Source organism: Thalia democratica, chromosome 9 (genome assembly GCF_965202585.1).
Source record: "Thalia democratica chromosome 9, ktThaDemo2.hap1.1, whole genome shotgun sequence".
In the NCBI taxonomy this organism is placed as follows: domain Eukaryota; kingdom Metazoa; phylum Chordata; class Thaliacea; order Salpida; family Salpidae; genus Thalia; species Thalia democratica.
This window is the reverse complement of record NC_139173.1, coordinates 23,264,182-23,279,710: the sequence shown is the minus strand read 5'-3', so window position 1 is coordinate 23,279,710 and position 15,529 is coordinate 23,264,182. Positions and strand designations below refer to the sequence as shown.

The window sequence follows — 15,529 nt, the reverse complement described above, 5'->3', positions numbered from 1 at the left end:
ATATTTTTAAATTCCTTAAAATAAAAAAATTAATCATACGTTACCTAATCGAATTAAATATTAAGTTTATTAAAAACGTAAAGCATTACTTTTTTCAAATATAAATAAAATCCAACAAAAAACAAAGTTAAAACGAATTTGCCATAAATATAAATTGATAACTTTTATTAAGTGAACTAAAAGTTCAAACAAGAGGCTTTTAATCCAATGTTGAAGAACCACAAAGTGAGAAATCAGTGAACATAATATTTTACAGAAGAACAGCGCTAATAACAAATGTGTTGATAGTAAAAATTGATTGTGTATTAGGATGGAATACTTCAGCAGTTTAATTAAAAATAAAAACACAAACAGTCGGTCGTTTGCAACAAAATGCTACACAATATAACTTAATAAAAACAAACTTCTCAATTCATATTCAAAATACTTGATAAAACGTCAGTACCATGTTTTCATGCAACAAAACAATAAACGAGACGTGCACTACATAAAAACAATTCAAAAAAATGTTATCAGAAAGCTTGAAGAAAAAAAACTATCAATAGAAAATATGCATGCAGCTGTGGAAGACTATCGACATTAAAAACACTTAACAATAAATTAATTTTATTTCAACTGGTTCAGGTAGAGGGCTCTCTTCAAAACTTTCAGCTTCTCGTGCGCGAACCTACACTCCCGGCACTTTCCCGCCATTTCCGCACGCTCCACTGCGCACTTGCTTATTTCCCGCGTGACTTCGTCCACGCCCCGGTCAAGCCAGTGGCGCGCCAGTTTCGACGTGAGCTCGTCGTCGACCGCGCGGTGGGAGTAGTGACGCAACACCTCCTCCCTGCTGACGTCAGCACTTTTGAGCTGGGAAATTTTGTCGCTCCAATGAAGCAGCTGGAAGGTGGTGATGGAGTTTTGGAGCTCCAACATCGTTTCACCTTAAAAAATAGATTATCGTTGGTTAATTGTAGGGATATTACTGGAACTAACTTACTATCAGAGAAAACTTATAAAATTGTTCATTGAAAACCATTAAAAATAACTATAAGTATTATAAGCATTCAAAAAATAAATTTTAGCGTTTGCTAATAAAAAAACTAGCGAAACAAGTTCACTGGAATATATAATAATCACAAATTTTTCTAGTAGTTTTTATTAATTACACAAACTCATATTTCTGTGTGTTTGCAAGTTAACAAAGTTCAACAGAGCTCTGTAAAAAATAAATACTGTAAGGAAAGAGTAGAAGCTAAAGTAGGTATACACATATATAATTTTAATAAATACTATAGATCAGGGTTTCCCAAAGAGTGCAATGACAGAAATTTAGTGTCCATGAGCAGCAAAGGGGCCAAGAAGTCATAATTTTAAACTTACACTAGATATTCTGGAGTTCCTGATGAACAGCAAAAAAAAAGGTCTTAAGTGTTTTTAATTGTAGTTTAGTAGGGACTTGCTGGAGGGGACCATAGCTTTTTTAATTTCTTTAAAGAGGGCTTTTTGAAAAAAATTTTGGGAAACCCTGCTAAAAAACATTGTAAAAAAATAGGTAATAATAGATATAATATATAATTTTAAATTCGACTGTTATAAACCTATATCATACTTGTAATTTTCAAGTCTAACTTAGACATTGTGAAGTAAAATACAAAATAAAATAACAAACCATAACCTAAAGAACTCACATGAAAGTTCAAGAAACACTGATTAAAAAGGTTAAACTGTTGTTAAACATTTAAAAAATATCCAATAGTTACGTAAGTCATTTAAAAACCTGACCAATAATTTAGTTACAGCGCTGTAACTTAATTATTGGTCAGGGATTTAAAAGCTTAATAACAATTTTAGATTTTGTGTTTTTAAAATTCTACCTTTACTTATGTTATAACTCAGTTTTAACCACTATAAAAATTTCATAGATATATATTATGCCAAGTTTCTGTAGCTTTAATTACCTAAAACTGTTAATAAATTTATCAATTGAGTAGTTAATGTTTGTTGTTTTACTTATTTTTTTTTACAATAGATTACTTATAATGTATTTAAAATAGTTTTTAACAAAAATTTAAACTAAAGTGCCTTACTGCTTTTTTTCAAACATAAAGAATAAATTATCAAGTTTGCAGTACAAGGTAAATCACTTTTTTTAAAGTTTAAGAGTGTAATATTGTGAAGTAGTTATTGGATTTTTTGAATGTTTAACAACGGTTCAATGTGTTGAATCAGTATTTCCTGAATTTTATGTGAGTACTTCATATTATGATTAATTATTTTATTTTGTTTTTTACTTTACTTTATCATAATTAAGATTTATAAATTATAAAGATTATATAGTTTTATAACAGTCGGATTTAACATAAAATATTGTATCAAATTTTATTTTTAATAAACACATATATAAACCTACTTGAGCTTCTATTCTTTCCTTACAGTATTTATTTATAGAGCTCCGTTGAAATGTGTTAACTTGTTAACACACAGAAACATGTGTTAGTGTAATAAAGAAATAGTACTGTTTAAATTTTTTATTATGATAAGTATTAAATAAAGTTATATAAAATAGGATGAGATTTAATAATAAAAATCAATTTTCACTTAAACTTGATGAAATTTAAAAAAAATGGTGGTTTGTTAATAGTTAGAATGTTACTGACCTTTATCTTACCTCTTTAAAAAAGTTCATGCTTAATTACATTCAATTAATGCCATGATAAATTAACATAATCATACATATTTTTAAATAAATAAGCACAATTTTGAGCACTTTTGAGAAGCTTAAGACTTTAATAATATCAGGCAAATTTGGGAAAGTTTTGATTAATGTTTTTGCTACTGTTTTCTGTATTTAACTGAAGATTTTATTATTTTATAGAAGATAATGGAAATAAGCATTTTACAATTTTGTAGAATTATATCAAGTAGTTATAGCTAAAAATAACTTTTTTAACATTTACAAATTAACTTTAATAAATATTTATAAATCAATTATGCATGTGAGTTCAGTTTTCTATTTGTTATCTTGTATTGTTTAATCTATTATGTTCATGAAATTTGTGAAAATATAAAAAAAAAATTATATATTTTTTTTTTAATTTTCTTATCATATATTTTCATAATTTTTTTTATTTTTATACCTTCCATTTATTTGTTTTAATTTTTTTTTCCAGATTTATTTGTAAAAACTGATGATCTCTTGTACACTAGTATAAGGGTGAAACATTGTTTTGTTGACATTAAACTGTAAAATAAAATTTATAACTAATCTCAATAAGGCTACTTAAGTTGAGAACTTTCTATTGTTTGATTTAGAGCAAACTACAATATTACAACACTAAATTTTTATGTCTTAAATCTTAAAGTAATTCAACTTAAAACTTTAGAAAATGTTCTTTTAAATGTTTCAAAAGATTCAAAGCAAGCAGGCTTTCCAAAGAAAAAGAATCAAAAAAAGAAAATTATGTCAAATTTTTTAGTTTGATTTTACTTTGTATATTTTAATTTATATCACGTTCATGACTTTTCACAAAGTTTTAAAACTTCAAGTATTTTGTCTCTATAGAAAATTAATTTAAGAAATAAAAATGATTTCAATAGTATAAAACTACCAAAATAATACTGTAATGCACTATAGTATCTATTAACAATATTATACTATTAAAACAAAACATGCAAAACTATGTTGTATCCTCTATATCTGCAGTATAAGTTTAAACTCTTTACTTTTTGAATAAAAAGTAATCAAAGTAAAACAGCTATTTTACAATACCAATAACTTGTTTTCTAATTGATATAACATCAGACAAGAATTTGTAATTTTATGTATGTACAATAAAAGTTTATTTGTTTTATTATAGACATATTGTTTTATTTTTTAGTACATTTATTTCATCAAGATTAATAACAAAAGTTTTAAACCATTTGTAAAGTCAGTATATAGAAAATCTAAAAGTTACCTATAAATATTTATGGTTTAATAAAAATAAAACAGGTCACAGTTGTTTTATAACTATGTATAAATTTTAAGTGATCCTCAGAACTATATTTATTAAGAAGAATATTTAGTTTAAAAAAATAAAGATTTAGTATCACTTCAATTTCTGAGTTTTATCATTTTATTATAAAACCATTGTACCCTGTTGTTTTTTGTTTAACAATAAAAATAACTTGACTAACTTTGACCACAAAGTATTGAGCACGTTAAATAAGATTTTACTAAAACAACTAAGTTCAAGATACAGTATAATTAATTATGTAAGTTTAAGGGCATAGGGGGGGGGGGGGTAAACACCTTTTTTTGGTTTTTATTCTTATTTTATATAGTTTTTATTAAGCTACAAGATGCTTTTTACAGATTTTAAAAATTCAAAATAATTTTTGAGATATAGCCGGTCAAAATCGGAGGCAACAATAGGATCCTTATGGGAGGCGCAAACTAAAACAGCAAATAACTAGAAATCACTAAAAATCTATCTTCTCCTACGTTTTTTGAGATAACTACATCAAATTTTCAGGAAATGTTCCTTGCAATATTTAGAAAATTCTGTCGGAACAGAATTTAAAAAAATAATATTTTATAACAAAAAAACAAAAAAAAAACTTTTTTTTTGTTTATTTTTTATATAAAATTTTTATTTTTTGATTTTAAAAAAATTCCTTCTGACAGAATTTTCTAAATATATCAAAGAACTTTTCCTGAAAATTTGAGGAAGTTATCTTAAAAAATGTAGGAGAAGATAGATTTTTAGTGAAATAGTCTATTTTTGCCGTTTTAGTTTGCGCCTCCTATAAGGAACCTATTGTTGCCTCCGACTTTGACCGGCTATATCTCAAAAATTATTTTGAATTTTTTTAATCTGTAAAAAGCATTTTGTAGCTTAGTAAAAACTAAATAAAATATGATCAAAAACCAAAAAAGGGTGTTTACCCCCCTATGCCCTTAATAAATAAAAAAAGTGGAAATTCATGGTTTTGGTTTTAATATGGGCAGCCTGATGATTATTCTTAGCTTGATGTGACTATATGTATGAAGTAAAGTTATTAAGATGTTCCTTAAATGCTTTAAAAATGAAAAAAATAATTATAATATTCTATTATAAAAAGTTTTAAAGTCTTTTTTCTTCTATATTAGCATGAATTTAATTTTGTTTGTACTTACAAAAGCTAGTGTAAATGCACTTCAAATATTAATTTTCTAAAATACGTTTTAAAAAAGGTTAATGTGTAATATTTAGTATAAAAAAATAAAGTTTATAGTAATTGCTTGTCTTTTAAAAATAAACTAGTTTCACAAAACATTAAAGAATTTTTTACATTTTTTATTAGTTATTGAGAACTTAACCTTGAAATAAAAAAGAATATGCAAGTTTACTTCAAACAGAAGTAAATTTAAAAACACTAAAAGATCTACATAAACCTACAACTAGACTAAAAAAATTTCTTAAATTAAGTTAAAGTGTTTATAAATTTTATACTTGAACCAAATTTAAGTTAATATTTTAAAACAGTTCTCACCTAAATGACTGTGCAGAAGTGTCTGAAAAGTATTGATTGCTCTCATGTCACAAGGGTCGTCAACAAATGAAAAAGAAGCGGACTGGATCATCTCCTTGATTGAACTTTCACTCACCTGCCTGCTTGGGTGCTCGTTCATCACTGCGTTGATGAAGGCAACTTTGGCTGCGCTTTGCTGGGCACTCTCATAACTGTCACAGGGTTCAGTGCTGCCAAAGCAACTGCCAGTTGGCAGGATGACAAAGCAGAGGAACTTGTTGCTCTCACTCGGGCAAACTTCGAACTTGTAGTCCACTGTTTTGGTGCTGCTGTAAGAGGGGATGCTTTTGAGGGAGACAAAGTGCTCCAGGATGTCAACTGGCTTGAGGCTGGACTTTTTCTCTGCTGTTTCGTTTAGCGAGTCCAGAAAAGAAGCAGCCATAGTGTTGTAAGCTTCGTTGACTAAAATGTTGTCCATTGTTCAGTTTCTAAATTCATTAAATGACAAGTGTTTAGTTCCAAACTATCCAGTATCTGGTTATATGGACTTATTATGGTATATGAGTATTGTAAAATCTCTACTGCCAGTTGATTTTTATTTAAAAAATGTTTAGGCAATTTACCTCCAGCTAAAGCTCTATATTCAAATTTTTCTTTCTAGTTTGAAAAAGATGTTAGTATCACCAACGAAGTAAGTAAAACTAAGTTTTTACAACATTTGCAATCCATTTTCTTTGAAAAATGAAAAAGTCCAATTTTTAACAGTATTTTATTAATTCATATGTTCTTTATAAACATTTGATTTGGTTAACAAACAGTTTATAGCTAATCATAACAAGAAATAAACAAAATGTTGAGAAAAGTTTAGCGTTAGCAGTACGTAATCTACCTCTTAATTGTAATAATAATAATAAATAAAAAACTAAAAAACTTAACTTCGGACAAAAAATTTTAAATTGTTTTTTTTTTATAAATTACTTAATTCTGTTACAGACTTTACAAAATAATATAAAAACATTAATGTTGTTGGGTACAAAAGTGTATAATTGGTAATATTAGAAATAAAAATATTCCTAGTTCTACTTCCTATAGTTCATTTAAATCTTCTGTCTATTAGAAACTACAAAAGTTTGGTACTATACTGTCTTTGCAACAAAACGTTTTGAATCTGTCCTGGACATGACATTAAACTGTTCTGCTGTACGACTCGATATCTAAAATGTTTTTTCTTCCACCAGGTCTTTTGACCAAACTTTTTGAGCGCATTTATTATCGTTCAATAAACTGTACTAATCTGGTCAGTACCCCTAAAAATTAATCTAGTGTAGAATTGCAGCTTTTTGTAGTATAATTAAATACTTCAACTGTTGGGCATAGTTGCCATATTTTATGAAAAAAAAAACTTAAACACTTTATGAACACTAAATTTAAAAATTTAACAAACTAATGTTTATTTTAAGCTTTAAAGTTTATTTCTTTATTTTCGTTGATGAAATTCTTACAACCCTGCTATTTTTTATTTGGTATATTGTTCTGGTTACATAGATACTTGTCCTGGACAAGACGTTAGAAAGTGTTGACTCGATAACCGAAACATTTTTTCCTGCACCATGTCCTAGGACCGAATATTTTGAGCTTCTTTTATTTCTCGTTCAATAAACTATATATTTGGTTTTCCAGAATACTTAATGAAACAAATAGTTTTAGCACAAAGTTACACAGCCTTACAGGGCTTAATTTAATATAAAATGAGTTTTGCAGAAAGTTTTATATTTTAAATTGTACTAAAATAGTAAAATATTAATTTTAGAAAATCGTCAAAAACAAGCTGCACTGTGCTTTCACATGGTGAAATCATTTTTGTATATGTTTATATCAAAATTACTAAAATAAAACTTCATTCTTTTTTAATCAAATAAAAGTTATTAATATCTAAAAAGCTAAATTTAATCATACAATTTTCTTTCGACATCAGAATTAATGTTTTATCTCCATTTAGAAAACTATTAAATAGTATAAAGAGCTTTGTTTATAAAAAAAAATTGAATAACTACAAAACCAAAAATAACATTTAAAACCTTTACAAAACACATAAGGTCAATTTATTACAATCTGTAAGCTTTATATTTGAGAAAACAACTATAAATGTGCTTTAAAAATGGAAAAAGTAGTAAAAAATTACATAAGTATAAGTTGATAGTAAAAAAAAACGAAATTAAAAAGCAAAACTTATTTTAGTATAAACTTTAACTGTGATGTTTAACTTAAACTAGATAACAATATGTGTTTATAAACTTGCACTACTGCAAAACTGTAACTGTTGATAAGACAAAAAAAAAACTTATAACGACTAAAGTTTTATTAGTACAATCAAAACAACACTTTTAGTTTTCTAAAAACTAAAATTACTTCAATATTTGCAAATAAACAAACAATTCTAGTAGCTAGTTGTTCAAAATGTAAATATTTAATAAATAATAAAAAAAAATAATTTAACGTTCAAAAAATTAGCTGTGAAAAAAACTATCTAGTTTTAGTTTTATTTAAATCTATCTAACACTTTACACAAATATATTATCAGAATTATTCATCAATAAAATGAAATATTTCATTTTATAAAAAACTACTATTTTACAATTAAAAAAAAAAAAATCAAAACAGTAAGCAATTAAAATAAGGAGTAAATATTGATTCATTAAAAAATAATCCTCTAGAAAAAGTTAAACTTATTCTATGAGAAATTACCAAATTTTAATTTAAAAAAATAAATATATTTTGATTTAATTTTAAAGTATTAAGTCAAAAGGTGAATAGGTTAAAACTAAGTTTAAATATATTTAGATAAAAAATACACTATATAATAATTAAATTTTTTTATACCCTAGCAAACTCAAAAATAATTAAAGTATATAAAGTGTTGACTTAATCCCCATAAAAACAAATTTTTCTTTTTCGAGTCTCCGTTTAAAAAGTTTTATTGCTAAGTTTGACATAGTATCAAGAGCACGCTCTACTGTTGAAGCTTTAATGTTGTAAAATTGGTTTATTTCTTAAAAAGAGCATCAATTTTATTAAATTTATTGTAGTATAGTGATTTTTTAGGTGATCTTTTTTATGTTGTCCAAACCGGACACTTTCACAGTGACATTCAAAATAGTAAACTATGTTGTTATAATGCAAATCGAGAGGAACATCTTATGATATTAACTTATCCTATGAAGTTTTTCAGTTTTAATTTGGCTTGACCTGGTAAGTTTTGATGTCTTTTATTTAGTTTTATAAAATATATGTTTGTGGTTTTAGTAACTTGCATTTTTAAGAATTGATAGTGAAGTCACTTATTGTAGATATAAATCAGTATACAAAGTTTAAACAATATTTAAGTACTTTTTTTAAGTAGATAGAACAAATATCAGAATATAGTGTGTTACTTAAATAATTTATAATGAGAAAAATAGTCTTTTGTTCATGTTAAAAAAAAAATAGTTAGTTTTTATTTTTTACCTAATCAATATAATTAAGAAAATGTAAAAACGGCAGTTGAAGGTTAAAAATTATCATGATTTTAAATTGCAGAATAATCAATTACTAAAAAAAAAAATTTACAAACTGTTTAACTAATTGAAAAAACTAGTTTTAGTGAAAAGTTTCAAAAGTAGTTAAGTGAAAGTTTTTAAACAATTCATAAAAAAACTTAAAATAGTTTTTACTTAGTAAGTAGGGATAAAAAAGTGTTAATTCGTACTTAATACTGAAAAATCTATTTTTAGATAGATCGCCACATCTAAAAAAAAAAGTTAATTAAGTATTTCTATTTTTATGGTTTGATTTTTTCTCAAAAGTTTAAAGAGTAGAATTTTTTGTTATTCATAAGTTTTAAAACTAATTTTAATACTTCTAAACAATAAAATTATGTAAGACTTCTATTTACTAAACAAAAGAACTTTATATATACACATTTTTTTGAAATATAAGGAAACCTTAATTGATATAGAATTTAAAAAAAAAAAATACACCTTCAAGTATTTATAAAATTTCATGTCACTTCAAAAAATGTACATAGTTTTATCGAGTTTCAGAACTTCTAATATACAGATTTTTGTGTTTATGATACCATAGTCTAGGAAAAATTTAAAGATTTTCCTCAACAAATCTTTTATTGGTACTTGTAAATTTTTTAGAAAAGTTGTATTATGAAAATACCATAAAATCTTTAAAAGCATATTTGCAAAAGAATAATCATCGATGTTTACTAAAAGTTAGGTTAACATCATCTTGTAAAACATTTTTATCAGAAAGATCAGTTTTGTTTGTTCAAAACGTTTTTAAGCTAAAACATACCGTTTGCGCCAGACTAACTGGATATATAATGGAGATTTTTTTCTCTACTGTAAGTCTATTAGTTTTCTAGCAATTTTAAACTTTATTTTGCTGAACAAATTAAATGTGCAGCATTAAGTTTTAATTAGAATAAAAATTTATTTGTGTCTGATGTTTTTATATTTCCTATAAATGATATTGAAAAATTTTATAAATCATAATTTTAATTTGCTTAGTTTATTTGCAACCATACCCTAAATGTATATATCGTGAAAGTTAAACAGTTTTTATTTGGTATAAACTAATTTCTCAATTTGAATTTATTATGAAAACATATTTGATTCTAGAAAAAAAGAGGGAACGGGTCAAAATTGTATGAAAATACTTTTGCACTAAGACAAATTTGCTTGAGGAAACAAAATTGCACGGAGGCTCAATTTTACACGACAGTAAAAAAGTTACTGACCGAGGGTAAAGGTTAACAGTAGTAGTAAAATAAAAGTTATTAAAAAAATAAATAAATAAAAAAAGGTACCGACCGAGGTTAGGGTGTAAAAGTGATAGTAAAAATAAAAAACAATAAGTTATCGATCGATACTAAGGGTTAGGGGTAACATTGATAGAAAGAAAAAAAATAACCCGTGCAAAATTGTCTGCTGGTGCAATTTTATCCCTTCGTGCAATTTTGTGCCCTCATGCAATTTTGTACGCTCTTGCAATTTTAATAGCTACCCAAAAAAAGGACCTATTGTGTTTTTTAATCAGTTTAAAAAAATTATATTTCTCAAACTGTTATCAAATATTAATTTTTGGATTCGATAAAAATTAAGGCTTATTTATAGGATTTTTAGCTAAATTCAGCTAAGTAATAATTTGACGTTGTGTATTAAAAAATTTTTTATTGTATAAAATTATTCAATTACATAATAAATAAAATGCAGGATGTAAAACTTTTAAGATCTCTAATATTGTATTTAAATTTTTTAGCTTAAGAAATATTTTAAATCAAGTTTTTTAATATCAAATACTACTGTTTTAACAAATTGACCATCCAACTAAGTTTTACAAATGCTGAAACCAAAATGCATTAAGTACGATAACATTAATTTGAACTTTTGCTTAATCTAACTAACTACTATCAAATTTCATACAAATTTTAAGCTTACGATTAAGACTGATGAGTACCTGCGCGTCAAGCAAAATCATAAGGTCGGTGACGCACTTTTAAAGTCATAAAAATTCTGCAAAAATTAATAAATTATAATTTAGTAGTACATCATTTACAAAGCAAAGAAAAATCTTACAATACGTTTTTTTTATTTAAAACTTTGTGCTTACGCAGTTCCTTTTCACAAGCAAAAAAAAAAATTAAAATATTTTATTACATAATAAATTTAAATATGTCTTAAGTATGTTTAGCATAAAAAAATTAAGTCTTATTAAATGAAATAGTATCGAATAAATAACAAGAAAAGGTTATGTTTCAAAATCAAAATAGTTTTTAGCAAAATTAAAAAATAATTAAGTATTCTGTGTTGTGCTAGGAGTAATTGTGCTGTTTAATTTTGTTTAAAATATTTTCAAAACACTGTAATGAAAAAAGATCAAACTTTGGAAACCATTTTATCAATAACATTATAAAAATAAGAAACCTTTTAAAATGTAGTAATCAAGGCAGTTTGGCTGAAAAAAAATATTAAACTTGGCAAAACAAAAAATGATAGGCTAATTGAAAAACTTGGTCATTTTGCTTTGATCGTTGTTATTATTGTTTTCAGTGTCGCTTTTTCTTTTCAAAACTTCCTGGCTTCTTCTTTTCTCCTTCTTAGCTTCCCTCTTCACTTCTTCCTTCTCCATTTCAACACTCTTCGCGCAATCTTTGTAGAACTCGTACAGGCTTTTATGTTTTTCGCTGTGGGGGCTTTTTTCGAAATTTTCCTTTATTTTGCGGTAGGCCAGCAGCAGGCAGTGAGCGTCGACGGCGGCGTAAACGATCTGGTTGTGGCGCAATGGTCTTCTCAGCCAATCAGAAATCTGGTAGTTCTTGTTCACGCTTTTCCCAAGCACCTGTTGCAAAAGTAACGTTTTTTTTGAGTCAAAATAAAAAATTTATAGACATACAATATTTTTTAAATTGAACTATTGCTGTTTAAGAAAATTTTCTTTTTATGAGATTTTTTTTGTTTTATTCTGCACAAAAAAAAAACACAATGCACTGTTCTTGCTGACAAAAATGGTGGAAACATTTAGTCATGATGTTTATTTGTAAAATCATTCATGAAATAGTTTTTAGTTGGATGCTAGCGTTTTTTAATTCGAAAATTATTATAAAAGTATTTTGTTTTTCCTTAAGCTAATAATGTTGTACTTGAAGTTAAATACGGAAAAACAAAGTTTTAAGTCCAAATAAAAATTTTTCAGGTTTAAAAATATAAAACTTTTAACAAAAACTTTTTCTTTATAAATTAAAAAGTGTTAACTTATTACTAGCATTAATACTGTTGTAATATTTTTATTATAAACAATTTTATGTTTTAAATTTACCTTTTTAATTAAAAAAGTGTATACATCTGCTTAAAAACGTATTAAAATGGTAACAAAAGGTTATATAGTTTTCATAAAAGTCTCGAAATACAAAAAACTTAAGTAAAGCTTGCAAAACCACAAAAAGAACGTTTCTATTTTCACCAAATACTTTAAAATGTTCTTTTAGAAAAGAAAAATTATAATGTTGTAAAAAACTGCATTTTGCAACGTAAGCTTATAAACAAAGTTTGGATGTTTAGACATATTGTTGTCTAGAATTAGATTTTTTGCTTGTCATAAATTATATGTTACTCAAATTAAATAGTTGAAAAGACATCAACTTTCAAAAGTAATTTTTATTTAAGATCTATGAATATGAAAGTAACAAAACAATTAGTAAAACACAATATATATTGTTATGCTTTTCTAATTTGCTTAATAATGTGTTAAAATAAATAGTGCTCAATTAGCTAATAGTAGTTTATATAGTTTATTATAAAATGATTAATACATATTAATTAAAAACAAAACTAATTGACTTAATTAATTTTTTTATACTATTAAATACATATTCTAAAACAAAAAAACTTATTTTAAAACTTAATTTTTTTTTAAATTGAGATACTTTATTCTATTTAAAAGTTAAATGTTTTATTTACTTACTTATAAAACACAAAACTAGACTTTTTGGGGTCTTTAACAAAAAGTATTACCTTAAAATAAAACAAAGTAACAAATACATCTTTTAATAATACTGCATAAGATATTTTGTATATCTGTTAATTACTAGTTTTATAAAATGTCACATGACAGTTGATTTCATTATTTATTTATTAATTAGTTTGGTATTTAGTATCATAAATTTATTTTCATAACTTTAAACAATTTGTGCTAATTTGTTAATGGCTAAACCATCATATTAGTTTGTATGTATTTCAGATAGGTCTTGAAAAACACAATTGCTAACAAGCTAAAATTATAATCACCTGTTTAATAACTTCAATATTATATAAATTCCAACAAATAGATAACTTTTAACGTTTTGTTAAACTTGTTAGAGGTTTAGAAACTTAGAATTAGAAAAAAAAATTAACAATATTACTCTAGTAGATTATAATTTTTAAATAGGCTAAAAAACAATTTGAATCAAATCTTACAAGAAATTAAAACTTTAAGGACTGAAAGTAACATTTAAAAGTTAGAAATTAGTTTTTACTTTCGATTTAAACTTTTGCTTCTCATTCTAAAGGTTTGTATAAACATATTCTTATTTTTTAATTGGGTAAGTATAATTTTTATTTTAGAAATAAAGCTTGAAAAATATTCTTTAAAATTATCCTTTTAAACTTTTCATAAACATTAGACAGTACACAATAATTTCAAAATAGTTAAGTAACCAAATAAGAATTTTTTCTTTACATATTAAGTTTGTTTCTAGCTTCAGAAGAACTTTAAACTTTAGTTTTAAGTATTTTAATATTTACAATAAATTAAGTTTAAATTTAACTCTATTTAAAGTAAAATGTAAGTTTAAAACCACACTTTTAGTTATTTTATCATGCAAAACAAAGTAATGCTTACTTTTTCAAGCTAAATAAGAAGAACCATATAGCTAAGATTTAAACATCATATTATTGTAAAATTTTAACCTACTGGCATTTTGCTTAAAAATAATCTGGAAAAAATTTTCTACAAAAAGTTAATTATTTTAGAAAAATCATAAATTACCTGGTTGCAAAATCTTCCCAGGCCTTGCATCTTCTTCCCAGTGTGAGGGCAGACAGCAGAGTCTTCACCGCACACTTCATCAAACTCTGCTGATCCCCTGACTTGCATGAAGTCAACAAAGTTTGTGTCTTTGGACCAAAGTGAGTTGGGAAAATGGCGGCCAAGGACTTTCCGGTCACCGCTGGTGCCAAAGCTGAGGGGCAGAAGGTGGTCGGACTGAAATATATGCTGGACAAATTTGTTCAGGCTATCTAACTGGCCATTGAGCTGGAACTGCAAAAAGTCAATCAGGAAGACGTGGTCTCCCACCGCCAACTGAATGAGTCCCAGGTCCTCTTCTGTCATGTCCGCAGGAGAAGATATCCACTCTGCGTCAAACCCCACTGGCAGCAGGTTGTCAGGGTCTTTGCGTTTTAAAAAGTGGTTGTCAAGGCAGTCCTGAAGCTTTTCAAGATTGTCGATCATAACGACGTTCTCAATTGGAATGGTCAACTTTATTTGGTGGCTGCCCACAGGCTTTTCTTTGTCGTTTCTCCACACTGCCAACTGCCTGTGACCAGACTCAAATGACTGAATGAGCAAACTAGCTCTTGTTGGATCTTTGAACTTCCCATGGACCGAATTGGCTATTGATCTTAACATTTCAAAGTTATTGCCAATATATCTAAAAACCAAATCTTCTAAAGAACTACCAATGATAAAACCATTCTTTTTCCAATAATAAGTCATCAAAAGAAACTCAACACTCTTATAGATTTTTACTCTATTCACCCCTGGAAGTCTTGCTTTGGAATATGATTCTGGGTATTTCTTTTTTAAGGTGGTGGTCAGGAACTTTCCAAGCGACTTTATGAAACTTGTGTTAGCTGGGGTCTGCCTGAATGAGTTGAGGTAATAGGTATTAACAGACAGTCTGTCAACAACTTCCATAAAGTGTACCTGGCAAATTTCTGAGTTGTTTAGGTATCTAAGTACACTCGGAAAATCTCCATTAGCCACTGAAGGTACAAAAACTTTCTCAGTGAGTTCAGGGTCGTGAAGTTTGAAAAGTTCATGGTACAGAAAAAACTTGTGAAAATTGTTTTTATAAAGGTGCTGTTGAGCAATTTTATTCACAAGCATCAAGTTGGGCTGATCAAGTTTAAAAGACTCCACCAAAAACTTTCTATTGTTCAAAGAAAACTGAATAACTATCTCAGCAACTTTTAACTTTGTAGGCTCATCTGCAAAGCAAGTTTCAGTATTGTATGGCAAAAGGTTTTTTGCAACTATTTGGCAAATGGATCTTGCTGAGTTACTCTTGTATATAGATTTTTCTAAGATATCAGCAGATGTTATAAAAGGACATTTTGTAGCTTTAAGCCATTGTTTTATATAGTTTTCAACAGTCGCATGTTCTTTTTTCATCATAAGCTCTCCAAGCATCTTCACCTCAGCAGAAGAAGGTAATATAAGTATTTTAACACTCATGTTTAAG

General features: G+C 26.5%; 2 protein-coding genes across 2 annotated transcripts; both read right to left on the bottom strand.

The window, feature by feature from the left end:
* Nucleotides 1–156: 156 nt before the first annotated feature.
* LOC145844115 (protein limb expression 1 homolog) lies at nucleotides 157–6,044 on the bottom strand. Its single transcript, XM_082951471.1, has 2 exons — nucleotides 5,500–6,044; nucleotides 157–926 (listed from the first exon to the last, which is right to left on the bottom strand). Exons 1-2 carry the CDS (start codon nucleotides 5,954–5,956, stop codon nucleotides 607–609), a joined length of 777 nt encoding a protein of 258 aa, XP_082807597.1. The 5' UTR covers nucleotides 5,957–6,044; the 3' UTR covers nucleotides 157–606.
* A 5,164-nt stretch (nucleotides 6,045–11,208) lies between these two features.
* LOC145844215 (exonuclease mut-7 homolog) lies at nucleotides 11,209–15,529 on the bottom strand. The gene is made up of 2 exons (XM_082951588.1): nucleotides 14,053–15,529; nucleotides 11,209–11,865 (listed from the first exon to the last, which is right to left on the bottom strand). Exons 1-2 carry the CDS (start codon nucleotides 15,520–15,522, stop codon nucleotides 11,524–11,526), a joined length of 1,812 nt encoding a protein of 603 aa, XP_082807714.1. The 5' UTR covers nucleotides 15,523–15,529; the 3' UTR covers nucleotides 11,209–11,523.